At 39.2% G+C, this 18,213-nt stretch overlaps 1 protein-coding gene across 1 annotated transcript in view; it reads right to left on the reverse strand.

Annotated features, from left to right (window-relative positions):
* Positions 1-1,214: 1,214 nt before the first annotated feature.
* Positions 1,215-18,213, reverse strand: part of Fam171b (family with sequence similarity 171 member B) — a 55,782-nt gene continuing 38,783 nt past the window's right edge. Inside the window, exons 2-8 of the mRNA XM_028763007.1 lie at positions 17,278-17,511; positions 15,194-15,286; positions 12,408-12,563; positions 10,089-10,259; positions 6,608-6,724; positions 4,191-4,314; positions 1,215-3,338 (exon numbers count right to left, since the gene is read on the reverse strand). Coding sequence (XP_028618840.1) covers positions 1,991-3,338; positions 4,191-4,314; positions 6,608-6,724; positions 10,089-10,259; positions 12,408-12,563; positions 15,194-15,286; positions 17,278-17,511 — 2,243 coding nt within the window. The 3' untranslated portion in view covers positions 1,215-1,990. The remainder of the gene's footprint in view (positions 3,339-4,190; positions 4,315-6,607; positions 6,725-10,088; positions 10,260-12,407; positions 12,564-15,193; positions 15,287-17,277; positions 17,512-18,213) is intronic.

The following is an 18,213-nucleotide window of genomic DNA, read 5'->3' on the forward strand; positions in this document are numbered from 1 at the left end:
TCACATGTTTATATGTATTTCATTGCCCAGTTGAGACATGAAACCTTTTTAAAGGTGAGGATATACGCTTAAAGTGTTGAGAGGGTGCAGCATTTTACTATATAGTTCCTAACCTCATTCCAGCAATAGAAGCAATGTATCAATATCTTGTTGATTCAAAAAACAACACGCAAAAAAAAAAATGTTACATGCAAAATTCCTTGTTCCAACGTGAAACACTAGGTCCATATCTCTTAATAACTGCACGTCTGTTTAATTTGGTTAACAAAATGTACACAGAAGAAAGATGTTATGAATCCTCCTAACGCAAGTCTGAGTCAAAGGCACTTCCACAGAGCACTAACTCCTTAAACGTCTCCAAGTAGTTGTCATTCCTGTTCATGCTGCTTATGATCAATTTCTGTGTAGAACCAATAAAAAGCCTCCTCTTAAAGTGAGCCGTATCACTCTACCCCCAGTAGAAAGCCTACGTGTTACCCAAACATGTATGGAGAGGGGTAATATACAAGAAACATAAGCAAAGGTCTTTGCATTCTTTGGGTTAAATACAGAAAACCTAGAGAGTTAAGACAGATATTTCAGAAGTGATTATAGCAAAACCTGGCTGAAGTCTGTTGTCTCGGGGAGAAAAGCTGCTGACTTCCATCGTCTAGTTAGCTACCGTTCTACGAAGTTGCGGTGTCTGTTTTAGTTTCCTCAAACTTATTTAGGTGGCTTGAATTTGCTGAATATGATAGGGGGTGAGCAGAACCATGTCTTCCCACCAAAAGCAAAGGGGGAACTGCTGCACAATGTGTCCTCATAAAAAAAATTTAAGTAAAGCAGGATGGTTGGTTGTACAAGAGAGCGCGTATGTTTAGGAGAGTGGAGGACCTGTAATTGAAAACAGCTCCTGAGTTCACACTGAGAGAACAGTAGCAAACGCCTGACACCTGAGGCTGCAGGGCACAAGAGACAGGGAGCTCCTCCCCTGGAATCCCAGACTGTTCTTCTCCAACATTGTTTCAAAGTGTCAACATTTAGCAATGTAACTCAAAGCCTGGAGATAGTTTTTTGAATATCAGAAAACTGGTCTTTCTTTTCCTGCCCAGTTACAGAGAATACCCATTCCTTTTGTCTCCACAGTCTATTCATTTTTCGGCATTCTAAAGAAATTTTTGCATTTTTAAATCAAATTTGATAGTTCTCTAAACGACTGAATTTGAATGGGGGAGATGACAGAAAAATATTAAAAACGAACTTCAGCCTTTATGGATTTGTGAACCTTAAAGTCAAAGCCTCCTCTCAGCTGGCAGCTAAGGTCACTTCACTCGAAATAAAAAGACAGTATCAGAGTTTTCATTTCTCAAATTCCTACATAACAAATCAATCCCTTATTTACTCTATAAGCCTATATCCCCAAATAACCAGAATTGGCTCTCCTTCTCTAATGAACTGGGGGGCTTCCTGCCCACGTTATAGGAGCGCAGCATTTACTTTGGCGCTGACAATCCACAAACCGTTAACCTTAGGTACGAAAATGCTGTTTGGTCTTTAACATTCCTACAAACATCTATCAGGTTGTTTTTAAGCATAGGCAGGAAAGGGCATCACAGTCACACGAGGATGAGGCCTGAAGAAAACACCTGCCTTTCTAAGACCAAGGCAGAGGCGAGATTTTGGAAAGCAACTGTAGTACACATTTCACAGCTGTAGTCTTAAGAGCCAGTACCAACTGGCAAACTGAGCAACATTTTCAGATAACATCTTTACATTATTTTACATTGTGATAACTTCATCACCCGCCCCCCATGGAAAAAAAAGAACAAGCCAGAGAAAGCATTTCTGATTTTTGAATTATTATTTTACCATCTGCTTTGCTTGAGATGTGTCTATGGCCCGTGAGATTGCTCAGTCTCAGCTTCCTAAGAAGTTCACACTGCAATTTACAAGAAGCAGGAACACACACCGTGAGGCTTCAGAGATACACGGCTGTACACGGCTCTCACAATTAGTTTATGGGAATCAGTGGGCGTTCCTCTCGTTTCTTCCAGATGTTAGTCTTGCTATCTCTTTTGGCTAGTGGCGGTGGCCGGCCTCTTTTTTTAGTGGGAGACGTGTTGGCTTCAAAATCTTCCACAGCGCTTTTCCTTCCTGGAGACTCTTCCGCGGGGTGCTCAATAATAACCGCGCTCCCACCGTCTAAGATGTGCCTCAACGCAGGATCTTCAGGGGAGCAGACGGTGGTCCCGCTCTCGCTGCTGCTCAGGTCTAAATCTTCCAGGTAGAGGATCTTGGGCTGATGCATGCTCTTGATGAACGTTTTCTCCCTCTCCAGCTTTCTGCTCGACTGATGCTCGTTCATATCCACCCCGGAGTCTAGACTCGTATCATTGCTCTGGGTTCTCTTGCCTTTTTTCAGGTCTATAAAGGAGTGTCTCACTTGGGCCACAGGCTTTCCATCAAGAGACACAAACCAAGCCCTGGGATGTGGACAGGGCTTGCCTTTGGACAGCTCTAGGAGGGTCTGCTCTGAAATTCCTTGCAGTTCTGACGAAAAGGGGGTCATCACAACAGCTTCATTTAGAGTGCCAGGAACAGACACAGACTCCAACAAACTGTTGGAGTATCGGCTCCAATCTGAGGTCTGGGATGGCAAGCTCTGCTGACCTTCAAGTACAATGTCTTCTTCTCTGGCATCTGGGGCCTGGGCATGAGAATGCATTGGCATTTTGGGCAATGTTTGTGTAAAGTTCTCTCTGTTCACTGGTTCCATCAACTGGCCATAGACTAATTGTCCCTTTCTTGGTAAAGTGGCAGACTTAGCGGCATGTAGCTGCTCTGGCATGGAGAAGAGGTCAGATGTCTGAAGGATGGCAATAGGCTGGCTGTAGATATGCATGAGCTGCTCTGGAATGTGGGAACGCCCATAGACCTCTTCAGTCCCTGTAAGATATCTCTTTTCCTCTTGAGCGTCGCATAGCGATGGAGACAGATTGTTGTTAATATGCTTGGGCTGTTTGGTCCCTATACTTGGCTCCAAAGACTGTGTTGGGTTTCTTGAATAATTATTGTGATTGACCGACAGAAAGGAAACATCTTCATTGTAGATTTTAAAGTTATCCCGAGTTTTCACCATGGAAATTCTTTCTTCTGCCTCCGTCTTTGTGGTTTCCTTTTTCTGGGGACTGTAGGAGGAAGTTTTGGCATTAAACAACTGTGGTTTATCTTCAGCTTTTAATGCAACTTTGACTGAACTGATATGATTTATATGTGTTGTTGATGTTGTCTGATCTCTCTTGAGGATCTCAAGCTTGGTGATATTTCTTTCTCTTTTCTGTGGCCTTCCACACTTCCCCCTAGAGTAGAAAAAGAAAAGGCAAAAGATACTTAAAGTTACAGTCTATAAGTTTGATCAAAGAAAAGTATTACCAAAATATACAAATGAATATCTGATGGTGTTATTAGAATGCATTTGTTTTGCTTTTCAATCTACATATACTGAAGTCTAAGCAATTTATTTCTGGGAAATTTTTAAATTTTTATTCATTTGTAAGTATGTGCATTTCTGAGCCCTAGAGTTGGAGTTATAGGCAGATATGAGTCCTGGGCACAGCACTCGGGTCCTTTGGAAGAGCAAGTAGGTTTTTTGTTTTTGTTTTTTATTTTGTTGATGGGGTTGTTCTTGAAAATAGATTCTTCTCTCACACAGTACATTCCACCCCAGTTTCTCCTTCCTCCACTCCTCCCGGCTCCCTTTACCTCCCCTCCCCCAAACAGATCCACTCCCCCTATGTTTCCTCTTCAGAAAATAGCAGGCCTCCAAGAGACAGCAACCAAACAGGACAAAATAAGATACATTAAGACAAGGCAAAAGCCTTCATATAGAGGCTGGACAAGGCAAACCCATAGGAGGAAAAGAGTCCCAAGAGCAGGCGAAACAGTCAAAGACACACCCATTCTCATTGTTAGGAGTGCCACAAAACCACGAAGGTAACCGCCATAACATCATACAGAGGACCTGGTGCAGACCCATGTGGACCATGTGCTCGAAGCTTCAGTAAGAGCAAGCATTTTTAACTACTTAGCCATCCCTCCAGGTCCTCAACAATTATTTCTATAAATGAACTTTATAATGCACATAATATACTGAAAAGATACTTTTACCTGACAGTTCTGTGTCTACACATATAGATCAGTGCCGTTCTTACCTGCAATAACAAAGCAGTACAGCAAAAAACCCAATGATGATGACAATCGTTCCCCCTAATATGGCTGTAAGGAACACTGTGTGGTAGGCAGTGATGTCCTGGAAATCGTCATTTATACCAGAACCTGAATGAGTCAATGGAAACACAGAAAAATGGACCGTATTATTTTGGGCTAGACTTTTAGTTTTGCTTTACCCTGGATGAGACAGACTTTGCGTGTTCACTTCTATTGGTTTGTTTCCTTCCTGTGGTAGATTTCTGTGAAGTACATCTTTCTTGCCCTGTGGTATTAATCCACTGACCTGCTTTGACCAGTGAATTCTTCATTACTATGGAAATAGCTTTTTCCAAAATACCACTTGCCTCCTGAGACTTAACCTTTTGCATAGTATTGCATCCTAGTTAATACCATGCATTTAGATCATTTAAAATTATGTATTCAATCTGTTTCCCTACTGTGTATTCAGCCTGTTTCCATTTACCTTACCTTTAAGGAAATAATGTAACTAATCACTGTCAAGTAATAGTATCTTTTCAGTATATTATGTGAGTAACTAATCTCACTATGTCTTGGAATTCTCATGTAATTTACTTTTACAAAATAAACTGAATGCATAGCTTTAATCTCAGATCAATTCCCCCATCTCTCCTTTGTGCCTCTTCCATGGTCCTGACCCACAATAATGTATATTCATTGTGTTGTTCATTTTTCTGAAAGTAGTCAATATGTTAAAAGCATGTGATGTGGCTCACTTATCTTGCTAAGGCACTCTGACATGTGACGTCTGACATCTGACATGTCCCAGAATGCTTCAACCTGAGTTCTAAAATAACCATGCCATGCCCAAGAGCAGAGCATTCAACCCCAAACACATAGGTACTTAAAAGGTAAATATATAATATAGAGACGTTGAAATGGCTGGTTGTAACACAACAGCTCGCGCTTGTAAAACTGGTATCTGGCTGCTGAGGCACTGTGAAAATAAAACACTAAAATATGTGGCCCCAGCTTCCAAGCCTTACAGTGAGCATCAAAGAAATTCATTCAGGAAGTCACAAAATGGGAACCCAAGCTATGCAGTAGCAAAATATAGAATACAGATATAGTATTCTTATTTGAGTTAGAATGATGGTCAGGTTGATAGAACCAATCCAGCCTCCAAGCATGTGAAAGGGTGTTTCTCTATTCAGGAAGGCTTGGTGGATTTTTGTTTGTTGGGCTGCTAGGTTGGTTGGTCCATTCCTTTTTCAGCTTATGGAGGCAATGTCTTATTCAGGCTGTTCTGGAACTGGCTATGTAGACCAAGCTGGCTTTCAACTCACAGAGAAATGCCTGCATCTGCCTCCCAAGTGCTAGGAATAAAGGTATCACTATGACCAGCCATATTCAGGAAAATGTAATGAATTGAATACAGAATGTCTTATGAAATTTTTAAGAAATTTACTAACTATGATAAGTGTTGAGTTTCTATAGGTTTAGGTTCTCCATGTAATTTGATACCATGCTAAATACTTTGTGCTAGAACAGCACAGATCATCCCTACTGAAGAATTCTTGGAGAATGGCCACCTGCTTCTAACCATCTTTGGTTCAAACTGTCAGGTCAACGATCATTTTGTGTATCATCTATCTGCTCTTTCAAAACGATCTGTAGACACTATTATCCATCAGCCTTTCTTCACATGTCCCGCATTCCAAAGTCTTCCTCCTTAGGAAAATCAGGCACTGTGTAAAGAAAGACTGGAAATGACTACAGTCAGTGGTAGCTACCTGGTGAAGACAGTTAAGTAGGCTCTGGAGCTGCAGAGATGTGGCCTACCTTTACCACACTCTTTCTTCTTCCCCCGGATCCTGTAAACTACACATTTAGTCTCTATCTTCCAAGAAATTACTCAACATGTCCCTGTTTCTTTCTTTCTTTTGTTCTTTCTTTCTTTCTTTCTTTCTTTCTTTCTTTCTTTGCTTTTTGTTTTGTTTTGTTTTTTGGTTTTTTGAGACAGGGTTTCTCTGTCCTGGAACTCACTCTGTAGACCAGGCTGGCCTCGAACTCAGAAATCTGCCTGTCTCTGCCTCCCAAGTGCTGGGATTAAAGGTGTGCACCACCACTGCCCGGCCATGTCCCTATTTCTCATAGCCAGAGGCTCTGAGCTGAGAAGAACTTATTCATGAAAACATAAACTTAGAAAATTCTTTAACAAACTTCAATCGTCATAGAGTCATCAGAAATGACAGTAAGAGAGGTAGAGCTAGCTCACGGGGCTTAACTCTTTGGTCGTGTATAAAAGAAAAGGATGAGCTATGCCAGGTTTCATTAGCCTGGTACATGGCAATGCTTAGCCTAAGTGGGAGGCTGATATCATCTTCAGCATGCTATGTGCATTATTCTTTAAAATGACTTTGTTTCATTTTTACAGTACCTATAGTGACTAGGGTCGGAGCTGCTATCCAGTAGCCCAAATGTGGTGCATCATAGGTCCAAATCAAATGACTGTTATGCTCCTTGACTGTTCCCCAGCCATGATGCACCCAAGCACCTAAAACATGTGGTAAGTGAAAAACAACAGTTAGTTATAGTTTTATTCCTTAGAGCTAAGGTTTAAAACCAGGAGCCTGCAGGTAGTCATGTAAAGAATACAAAACATTTCAGAAATTACAAATACCATGATACTAAACATCTATAATTATATTAAATGTTACATCATACTCACAATATAATACATACATAAAAATATAATGTGAATTATTCACCATGACCAAAGGACATAAAACCATTATAACAAAACTCAACTTATGGACCCTGACATACCTTTTTAAGGATAAACTAGATCAAATTAATAAAGATAAATTAGATTAAAGATAGATTAAAAGAAAATTCTAATTTAAAGCTCAGATGTAGAGTGCTTGAATCCCAGAGTTTATTCGCCAGCAAGATTCATGTAAGAGGGAGAAACAAATCCCAATTCCTTGACAGGCAGCAATTTTTAATTTGTCCTGAGACTGTGGCTAAAGATTTACAGACTATGTTTTGTGGCCTTAGCACTTTAAGAACCGTTGTTCTAATGTTACTGATAGTTTCTCCAGAACAATGTCTTTTCTATCCCAGAGGCTCACCTATGAATGAATCAGACTTTACATGTAGTTTTCAATGAGATGCTTGAAATTAAAGCAGTCCACTGCAGGTAGGTGCTGGAACTGATCTTACTTGCAATGGAGAACGGAGTTGGGAGATCCAGAAGGAAAGCATTAAATGACCAGTGTAGAACTCAGACCACAGTAGCACCTGAGACTAGGTGAGCCTGGAGTTGACGGGGGCCCCCCTCAGTCCCATTTGGAGTCCAGTGTCTTCCCACAAGATGTGCCTCATCCAGCCCACATGAGAATACACAGCCTCACATTCAATTCTGAAAAGCTTGAACTGTCTATTAACTTTAAAGGATGTTGTCTACTCCAGTGAATGTCATCTCTCATACTGAAACGAATTCAGTAAGACCTAAACCTTTGATAAAACGTTATGTACAAACAGCTAAAACAGCTACTTACATAGCTGTTACAGCTCCAATATATCTGTATATATTGGAAGTTTGGTCTACTATCTACAAAATGTAAAATGGGTATATTATTTTTATCCTTCATTCACACATACAGGAGAATTTCACAGAAACTCACAATGTATACTATAAAACAGCATTTCCATCACCTCGTACACACACATCAATAACATTTATATGACAGGGGTCTCTGGACTCCTCTCATCATCCTGGAACATATCAGGAAGTATTACAGATAAGGTGTCCCACTATAGGATGGAACACCTCAGCACCGTGGATGAGTTACTGGAGCAGTGTTTAAAATAGCCAGTAGATGGAATAACCAAGATGTCCACCAAGGGGTAAATAAAATGTATCTATACAGGATCAATTTAGTCAGTTATACAAAAGTGGATAAATGCAATCATTTGCAGCAATATTGATCAGCTAATCTGAGAAATAAGGTAGAGAAATTTGAGATGAGTGAATCACCCCATCTATTGCTTTTAGTTTAAGTTAAATTTGACACAGCAGATATGATAAATCAATTTAAATCTTTTAAACATTATTATTATTGTTGTTATTATTGTTTGTGTTTGAGTGTGAGGAAGGTGTGGTGTGTAGGTGCATGGCATAGGGCTCATGTGGACGTCAAAGAACAACTTTGTAGAGTAGATTCTTTCCATTCGTGAATGCAATCCGTGAGGCCAACGTGGGTTGGCAGGCTTATATAAACATCTTTCCTTGCTTAGCCATCTCATCAATGCTCAGTGAAAACAAATTCACTCAAAGGAACATTCTGGAAAGGCCTTTGCCTGGAAAAATGATCATAAACTTGAATCAAACAGCACAGTCTTGTTTAATATGAAGACACGGGAGTCCCACATCACTTAAACGACTTGTCCCATAGGATATGGCTGGTCCTCTCAGTAACGGGTTACCACTATGAAATGCATAATTTCCACTACTCTAAAGAACACAGACATGTGCAGCTTTTCTTTTGCCATGGTCATCTGTGCTTGTTTGGCTTTACTCTCCTCCCTTTCATCCTCCTTTGGGATTCTTGCCATGTTCTGTTCTCAGATGATGTGATGAGTTTGGGAATCCATACCACATCAACATGTGAGCTACTCCTATGTGTGATGTGTGTATTCTTCACTGGCAAACTCTATTCTACAACACTGGACATTGGAGGGATTGTGCTCTGGCTACCACACAAAGCATATCTGTCTTCACTAGCCTTCCACCTGACTAAGTGCACTGTTAGAAGCTACAGCATCAACACCCTTTTGTTGGGCATCCCAAGATCCTATCTTAGGAAGGTGTTAACATAGAGGAAATAGTGGGAAAGGAGATGAAGCAAGTCCTGAAAACTGCCCAGGCTCTGTAGCATGCTTTGCACAAGCCCATCCTGCGGCATCTAACACTATTTATTTATTTATTTATTTATTTATTTATTTATTTATTTGGAAACTCAGGCCATTACTTTATTTACACTGGAACAAGTGCAAAACTAAAAAGCTGCACAGGATAAAGAGGTTTCCAGTTACCATCTAGGAAACAAAACACAATGGATAAAATTGGTACCTGAAGAGGGACCACCATTCCTTTCATCTCTTGTGCAATTGATCGTCATGATATTAGCATATATTTTTAAAGGTCTTAACCAAGCTGCTCAGTAAGCTCATTCTGCCTACTAAAATTTCCTGAGGGAATTTTTTTTAAATCTTAAATGATTTCTACCTCAAGATGTTAGAGAAGGATAAGACAATGTGGGTGAATAATGTCGAACTGTTTGGTTTTACATAATGTACACGATGGTTAATCTCAATCTTCAATTTAATGAGATCTAGAATCACCTTGGCACATGGGCTGCCTCTTGCATGCCTGTGGGAACGATCTTGAAAGGGTTAATTGAGATAGAGAGACATATATACCCACTGTGGTTGGCACCTGTCACTGAGCTGTGATCCTGAATGGTGTAAAAAGAAGAAAGCAAGTTGAGCACCGACCTTCGTCACCTCTGCTTCATGACTGCGGATGCAACCAGATCAGCTTCCTCAACTCCTCCCTTACTGTGGCCACCATGATGAACTATACCATTGTGGCTATAAGCCAAAATAAATCCCCTCTCCCTTAAGTTGCTTTTGTCAGGGTATTTTATTACAATAGGGAAAAACAACCAAGACAATGTATTAGCATCATTTTCCCTCACAAACACATTTACTGGTTCCCAGTGGGGCCCTTTATGGCCCTTAACAATCTGTACAAATTGATAATGTTAGTGAAAATCTAGATTCATAACAAACTCTAAAATCAACCAAATGTCCAGAAGAAAACTATCCCAATGTTTTTCTCTCAGCTACCATACCTATGTTCATATCAAACGTCCAAGCAGGTATCCGATCTCCTATGTTTACATTACTTGTATGTAGGAGAGGAAGAGAAATATGGATAGAGCCATCCACCTTTAATTCTTTTCCTCCAGAATATATTTTCACACATATTGCAGCAATAGGAGTCAACTCAATGTTTTCCAAACCTAAAAGAGAGTAGAATTGATTAAAATTATATACAAGCAGATGTTTCAGTCACACAATAAATTGTTATGTTTCTAAAAATTGTTTTACTCTATTTCATCATCATTATCCACTCTAATAATTATTCCATGTACATTAAATATTTTAAAAATATAACTCCAAAATATTTACTAAATAAGTACTGGCTAATAGTGTAACATTGACAAATCAGTCTGAGCTTCCGCTGATCTAGTTCTCTTAGAGTCATTTGATTCAAGGACACTGGAATCCAAGCGAATCCCAGGCAAGCGAGATAGCTCAGTGAGTAAAAGTACTTGAAGCACAAGCCTGAGTTTGATCCCTGCAACTGGGGTGAAGTTGGACAGAGAATGCTGACTCCCAAAACTTGTCTTCTGGCCTCCACAGGGAAGCTGCACTGAGTGCATACACTCTAATCCCTAAATCATAACCATAACCTTTTTGAAACATTATTTTTTTAAAAAAGACATTTAGACTTACAGGGGTCTGGACGTGTGTAATTCAGTAGAGGGGTTGCCAGCTGCATGTGGTTTTTATATAAAGTCCAGACCTTTGGTGCACTGATGACATCCCACGCTCAGGAAGCACACGTGACCAGCGGCACTAGGCTAGACGAAGCAGAGCCCTTACAGGACTCCAAGTGTCTAAAGCGGGACTTTGACAGGAAAGCTCACTGTGACCCTGCCCAAGTCTCTGGAGCTTTGCTTTGAGCACCTCCAGGACAACATGAGCTCAGTGATGGCAGCCAATGTTGTAGTGTTCCCACAAATGCCTTTATTTTGCACATTCTCTAACTTACATCAGAAAACTGTCAGATCTCTTAGCCTGACGTCTTCAAGCAACAGGCTTTGGGATAATTTAAGCAGGAACTGACTGGGGAAGTAATCCTTGGAAATAACCTCTGATGAAGTGGAAGCATAATACACAAGAGAGGAAGCCAGTGAAGGAGAGTCAGTGAGGTAACTTCAGTCCAAGCCCACTAGTTAAATCAAGGAAATGGGAGTGCTACGTGTCAACTCTCGTATGCCCCACATAAGGGCAGAGCCTGCTTCATAGACTAGGCAGTGCCCTCAAGCAGTGACTGATGAGTGCGGTAGGAAACAGCCTTGTGACAGAAGAGTGAGCCTCATCAGGCTGGGACACTGATAGCATCAGTTTTATCTATAATTTATAATATATTATTTATATGATATTCTCTTGATACTCTCATTTCTAGACGTACCCAGAAGAACCAAAAACTTGACACAACTGATATACTCTAAATTACAGATGCCTGAGGTAATATTAAACAGTGGAGTTTCAGTTAGATTTACAAAGAATATTAGAAGTGGTGTGACAAATGTGGTTGTGTTTTTAATTAAAATTAATTAAATAAAATTCCATTAATTCCTTATCTTTTACATTATAAGGGCCTAACACCAAAGCTGTCGACTCTGGAAGAGGTAGCAGCTTTTACTCTGCTAAGACAGATCAAGTAGAAATTACAATAGCTTATCCACCTCTGTACACACGGTGACCATAACTCGGGCATCAGTTAAATAGCACATTCTCCAGCTTTTAAAGTAACACTTTTCATTGGTTTGGTAAGACTGCATAGAAAGTCAAACTGGAATATGTATTTATGTCAACATTTCTAAATGAATTATTTTTATAAGTTTTACAATAATAGCAATTTTTATATTTGCTTACTTGCTGTAGTACTAATAAAATTTAATGAATTAAAAGGACATTTAGATTAATTTGACATATGTATGCCAAAGATTTTGGCATATTTATTCCTTTGAGAGATTTTTTGACTCTTTTTTGAAACAGGGTTTCTCTGTGTAGCCCTGGATGTCCTGAAACCGAATTTGTAGACCAGGTTGGCCTTGAAGTCATAGAGATCCACCTGCCTCTAACTTCTGAGTGCTGGAATTACAGTAGCGTGTCACCACACCCAAATTAATTATTTTTCTTTGGCTAAAAGGAAATCGCTTATAAACAATTTAGTAACAAATATTTCAAAAGCAACATGTATTTTGCAAAGCTTAAATAAAAATCAAATGTATAATATTATGTACATAAATATTATTTGATGAAAATGTATATACTGTTTCTTAGAAATATGATTACGTATTTAAAAACTAGAATACCTGATTTATAAGTGACTCCAGTCGCATACAGAAAATTGTCCACTTTTAAAAACTGTTGTAGAACCGTTAGATAGCCAGTCACGTTGCTAATGTGATGGTTGTCAGGAAGTTTAATGAAGGCTTTTGAAAACTGAACACTTGGTTGAGATTTGGCATCTGGACAAAGGAAATCCCATTAACAAATGGAGAGAGTGTATGCATATTAAAAACAGCATCACAGGCCAGGACATTTTCTTTTAAAAGATGTGGTTATAATAATTTCTGAGTTTCACCATCTGGCATAATTACCTTAAATTCAGAACTAACAAGCTTCCTTTTTGTATATTGACATGAGTACTTTCATTCCACAATAGTATCAGTCTGTGAACCACAAATGAACCACTGATGTGCACACAGATACATGTAAGAAAGTTGAGTGTAAAGCAGAAGTGGGGAAAGATGTCAGTGTAGTACAAATAAGAAGTTCTGGACTGTAGAAAAGACTGTGCACAGCGTGCACATTACATGTGTTTCTTCTAGATCATCAAACACCTCCGGACCACAGGTGCTTGACTCTGCTGCCCTGAACGTCTTCTTTGTTTTCAGGTCTCACTTTACGAAAATACACATTGACCATCCTCATCCAACATGGTCTATAACAAGAGTGGGGTTGATGGTGTGTGTCAGAATGGGCCAAGCCCAATCAAGCATCTTGTTCATGCTTAACGATGGGCCTAGTCCTAAGCACAACCCATGAGGGATGCAGAATGGAAGGTTTGCTTTGTCTCCCACAGGGTTCCATCATGTAAACCCAAAATGGGAGCTTGTTTGAAAATGGAAACAATGTTCCCAGGGTTGAGAAGTAGAGAGAGAGAAAACTATTTTTCAGTTATTTTAACTTGAGTCCTAATTAAATCATACCTGAAGATGACCCTGCTTTGTAAAAGAAAATTGCTTCCTTTGGGCTTATGCTAGTTTTGGGTAAGTTTCCAGCAACTTCAAAAATAACTGTCCTTTGGGACACTCGGCCACATACTGAAATGGGTAGGTGTCTCTGTCAGATAGCCACACAGTAATTTTTCAGTCTTCCAAATGCCAGATTCCAGACATATATAGTACTTCATTTCAGTGGTATTGAACTGACACTCTTCTGATGTTTATCAATTCAGAACTCAGTGACATATTGATATTTCTATAACCAACACAATTCAATAAGCCCAGGATCAATTCCAAAATTAAAATGGAAAATTACCAGATATATTACCTTTGACCTTGGAGTTTTAATAAGATTACTGATAAAGGCAGGAAAAAATCATTTAAGTTATTAGGGTGAAAAAAATGTGTCAAATTTTAAAGATTTGTATGCTATTAAAAGAATAATGTCAAATTATTCTCAAAATCAATTTATAGGGTTTTACATGAAGGGAGAAAAATAATTCCTGCAAAACACTGGAGTAAAACATCACAATTATATATTCATTATCGCTTTGTTACGAGATTTGAGAAAACAGTCTGGTATTCTCAGATCATTCAAAATGCTAACTAAAACATTTTCTCCTAAACTACATAACCTTTACATATGAAGATACCATGATAAAATGCATTATTTTTGTATGCTAACCTAAGAAGTAAAATTTTTAAAATATGTGGCTTACTCCTGCTGAAGATACAAATTTCTTACAAGTAAAAAAGTATGCATCCCGTATAAATTATCTACATTTCCTAGGAAAATTTTCTCATTTTTTTCTGTCCCCTTGTCCACAAAAACATTCACATATACTGAACATACATCTATTATATAAACCAAATGCTTTCTTGACAAAGTATTTCACGAGTGCTAAGAAGGGAAGCAGGTACTTTATGGAGTGATGTGACATCAGAAACTTCTGCGTCTAGTTTCATTAAAACCGCGGCAGCATGAAACCAGGCCTCTCTGCAGCCATGTTGACTTTCTAATCTCTACACACAACTCCATGTCAAGCTCATGAGTACCAAACACTTTAACATCTAGGGAAAGAGGCTCTAGAGCCTTACGTAGGAAGTCACTCCGAGATTGACTAACCCCAAATTCACGTCCTAAACTTGAGTACTGTTAAGTTTTCTTATTTTATCCATCAGAAATGCATAGATTAGCTTCTAAATGTGAATTTTCACAAGCAATTCTCTAGGCCATGCCTCTCCTAACAGACTCCCTCATGAGGACGTCCTGTTATGTCCATTACATTAGAGCTGAACACTAACTCACTGATACAAATCAAACAAATAAATTATGTAATATGTATCAAAAGAAGCACAGTGGCTAAGCTTCCCCTAAGCGCCAGTTAAGGGACACAAGATGGTAAAGGGGGCTTTTCACACTCTTTCTTGTGGACACTCAAGTACCAAGTACCCCAGATGAAGGCTGCCTAGAAGGTCCTAGACTCCCAGTCATAGGTGTCTCCCACATTGGCAGCCAGATTCATCAGGGAGGCACAGGAAGGAACAGAACACAGTTAGGGAGCCTGAAGATAGGGAGACAGGTTCTGACCTGATCACTATCACACAAGCCATGAAAGGCCCCTGAGAGAGGAGACACGGAGAGGACAGACAGACATTTTCACTATTTCCTCACATCCTCAAGCTCTATGTTTATTGCATACTAAAGATAATGTCTAATACACAAAAATGCAATTTTATAATAAGAAAATAGTTTTGATCAGCTTACCATCAACGATCAACTTGGACTTTTGCCAAGTTATAATCAACCCTGACTCTCTTATAAAATAATCACTCTAAGAACGTCCTTAGTGAAGGAGTAGTACACTTACCAGCTAACTTTCCAGTAATCAAAACAGTGTCTTCAAAGAGCCATATATTTGCTTGGCTTTGCGGGAACAGCGAAAGTGTAATTGAAGAATATACTGTGAAACAGGACAACACAATCACAGTGTTTAATGTAGGGGAAACTGAGGCAGGTATAGTTCTGTCACGGTGCATCTCAAAAGCTTCTGGTATACCCAAAGATCATTCTATCCTACCACAGAGACTCTTGCTCATTCATGTTCATTGCTATTCTATTCATAACATCCAGAAATTGGAAACAGCTGTCCGGTTTCTGGCTGTTATGAGTAGAGCAGCAATCCACCAACTGATGTCCACCAACTGATGGATGGATAATGAAAAAGTGATGGATGAAATGGATAATGAAATTTACACAATGGAATATTATTCCGCTGTTAAGAAAAATGAAACTTGCAAGTAAATTGCTAGAGGGAGCTAGAAAAGATTGTCCCAAGTGAAGTAACCCAGCGCCAGAAAGATAAATACCGTATGGTTTCTCTTACATATGGATGTTAGATTTAAAGCTTTTTATATGTGTATACTCTAATTAAAATAATCACAGAGGCTAGGTACTTAGTAAGAGTCCAATGCAGAGGATGTATGTGTATACTCTAATTAAAATAATCACAGAGGCTAGGTACTTTGTAAGAGTCCAATGCAGAGGATGTGACCTTCCAAGGAAAGGGTGGTAGAATGTAGTTCAAAGAGATAAGGGGGGAGGACTAGAATAGGATTAGATGGGGGAGTGGTGAGAGTGGTATACAAGAGGTATTATGAGGAGGGACAATGATACTAACGGCCTTTTCAAAGCCATATGGAAAAGTACTACTACTACTACTACAGAAGCTTCCTAAAATATACCCATATATGAAAGAAATCTAAACAGAATCATCAAACAATGGGAAAGACAACATCCCAACTAGACATTTATGTCACTAAGTAAATCCCTCAGCCCCAGGAATGGGTTACATCTTGTTGTGTCATTGGACAAAGAGGTCTCATAAATCACCACCTCCAAAATCACAAGCAGTTGCCAAGGCTACTGATTACTGTCACATCCTAATGGTAAAAGCCCTGTTGCTGAAGTCATCACATACTTATGTCACTGAACACAGAGAAATCATTCATGATGCTGGAAAGTACTCTGCTCAGACCTAGAGAGATGAGATAATCATCCATATCACCCAGCTACAAACCCTGAGGCCTACAGCAGTGACTCGTCTGCAAGACAGACTGCTATAATAGTGCCACAAATATTACCGGACTAACCGATCACTTTACTGAAGTTAAGCCTCATTCCATGAAATGGATCCCATACCTGCCTGACATGGCTAAGGTGACCAAGAACCTGAGGTTAAACAGATCATGTGCCACGAGGAAAACCTGCTATGATCACTCTGCTAATGGAACATAGCAATACAATGACTGCTAATGACATATTGCTATATCCATAGATCAGTGCCTCACTCAGCCCTCAGCAAAGAAGGTTCTTGCAGGAAACGATAATTACCAGAGACATATGCCACCGGGCAGTGTGCAAGCCTTTGTGGAGCTAGTAAGTGCCTTCATGACTGCTGTGATCCCAGGACTTTTGTCAACCTGAATTCTACCACCAAAGAAAGCTAAGAGTGTTAAACAGTGGGATTTGGGGAGAAATAAGATAAGAAAGCAGAGGCTTCATCAGTGGATTCAGATTGCCTTAAAAATACCCCCCAAAGCTCTGTCTTCCATGTGAGGACAAAGTGTGAAGGCAACAACATCTGTGAAAAGGGAAGACGCTCTATAATCAGCAAGCTTCCAGCAGACAGTGAGCCCGCTGGCAATTCAATCTTGGTTTTCCTCTCTTCCAGAACTATATGGAATCTCTGATATTTACAACCCACCTCGCTTACAGTGTTTTGTTCTAACATCCCAAACAGACAAACAGCATTTCTACAAAATTTCCTTTCTTTCTAAGCGTATTATATGGATTTCTTCTAGGTGTTCTCATTTTTCAGCTTAACAGATTTTCATCCAACAGATGGAGAAATCATTTACATTTGTGAATGCCAAACATCACGGAAGTACTCACTTGGCATCCTTCCAGTTTTCCAAGGCAGAGGTGTCAGGACGTAGCCATCTTTGTAAGCAATGATGGTTAGGCTGAGTCCTAATTGATAGGGTACTTTTATCAATACTGCTCCATTGCTCCTGGTTACTGTAGAATTTGTCTTCGAGTAGTTAACAAACACCTCCACAACTGCTTGACTCAGGTACTGGCGACTGATGATGTCATTGACCTGGACTTTCAGCATAAAAACAGACACTGGAAAAAAAACAATAAACAAACAGAAACTGAATCAGATCGAACTTAAAAATGTATGGCATTTGCACATTAAAATGTCATTCACTACTTAGAAATATTTAATAGGACAAAACATTTTTACTTTTAGAATGCATATATTAACGGCTGTTCAAAATAATGAAAATAGTCCAACAAATACATTATTCTTCCTAAATCAAAATAAATTAGAATATTTATTATTAGTAAGCACATTATTATTATTCTAATTTTTGCCATTGAAAAGAAGACCAGTGAACTGCTCTTGAGGGAAACACATTTTTACTTTGTCTGCTTTCACTTACAGAGTTTTACCACTAATTAAACCCACCCTTTTACAGCGAGCTCCTTTAGTATTTTGTTGGCTAGAAGGCAAGAAATGTGTTGCTGTTTTAACTATATGAAAAAATCACACAGAAACCTTTCTGAAGATATATATATATAATCTTCCTTATGTTCCTAAGATTTCATACTAATATAAAGTGAAGACAGTGAGAATTAGAACCAGCTCTACTGAACCCTCTGGTCTCATCTTGAAATACAAATCTGTATGTTCGCTGGGATTTACCCAATGCTATCTGGAAACAAACAAACAAACAACAAACAAACAGAACTTGCACTGTTGAGATGCCTTTGGAAGGAAGTACTACATCTAAGACTTTTTCTTTTTCCCTGTGAGTGGGCTCT

This window comes from Grammomys surdaster, unplaced genomic scaffold, assembly GCF_004785775.1.
Source record: "Grammomys surdaster isolate TR1022 unplaced genomic scaffold, NIH_TR_1.0 136, whole genome shotgun sequence".
Taxonomy (NCBI): Eukaryota; Metazoa; Chordata; class Mammalia; order Rodentia; family Muridae; genus Grammomys; species Grammomys surdaster.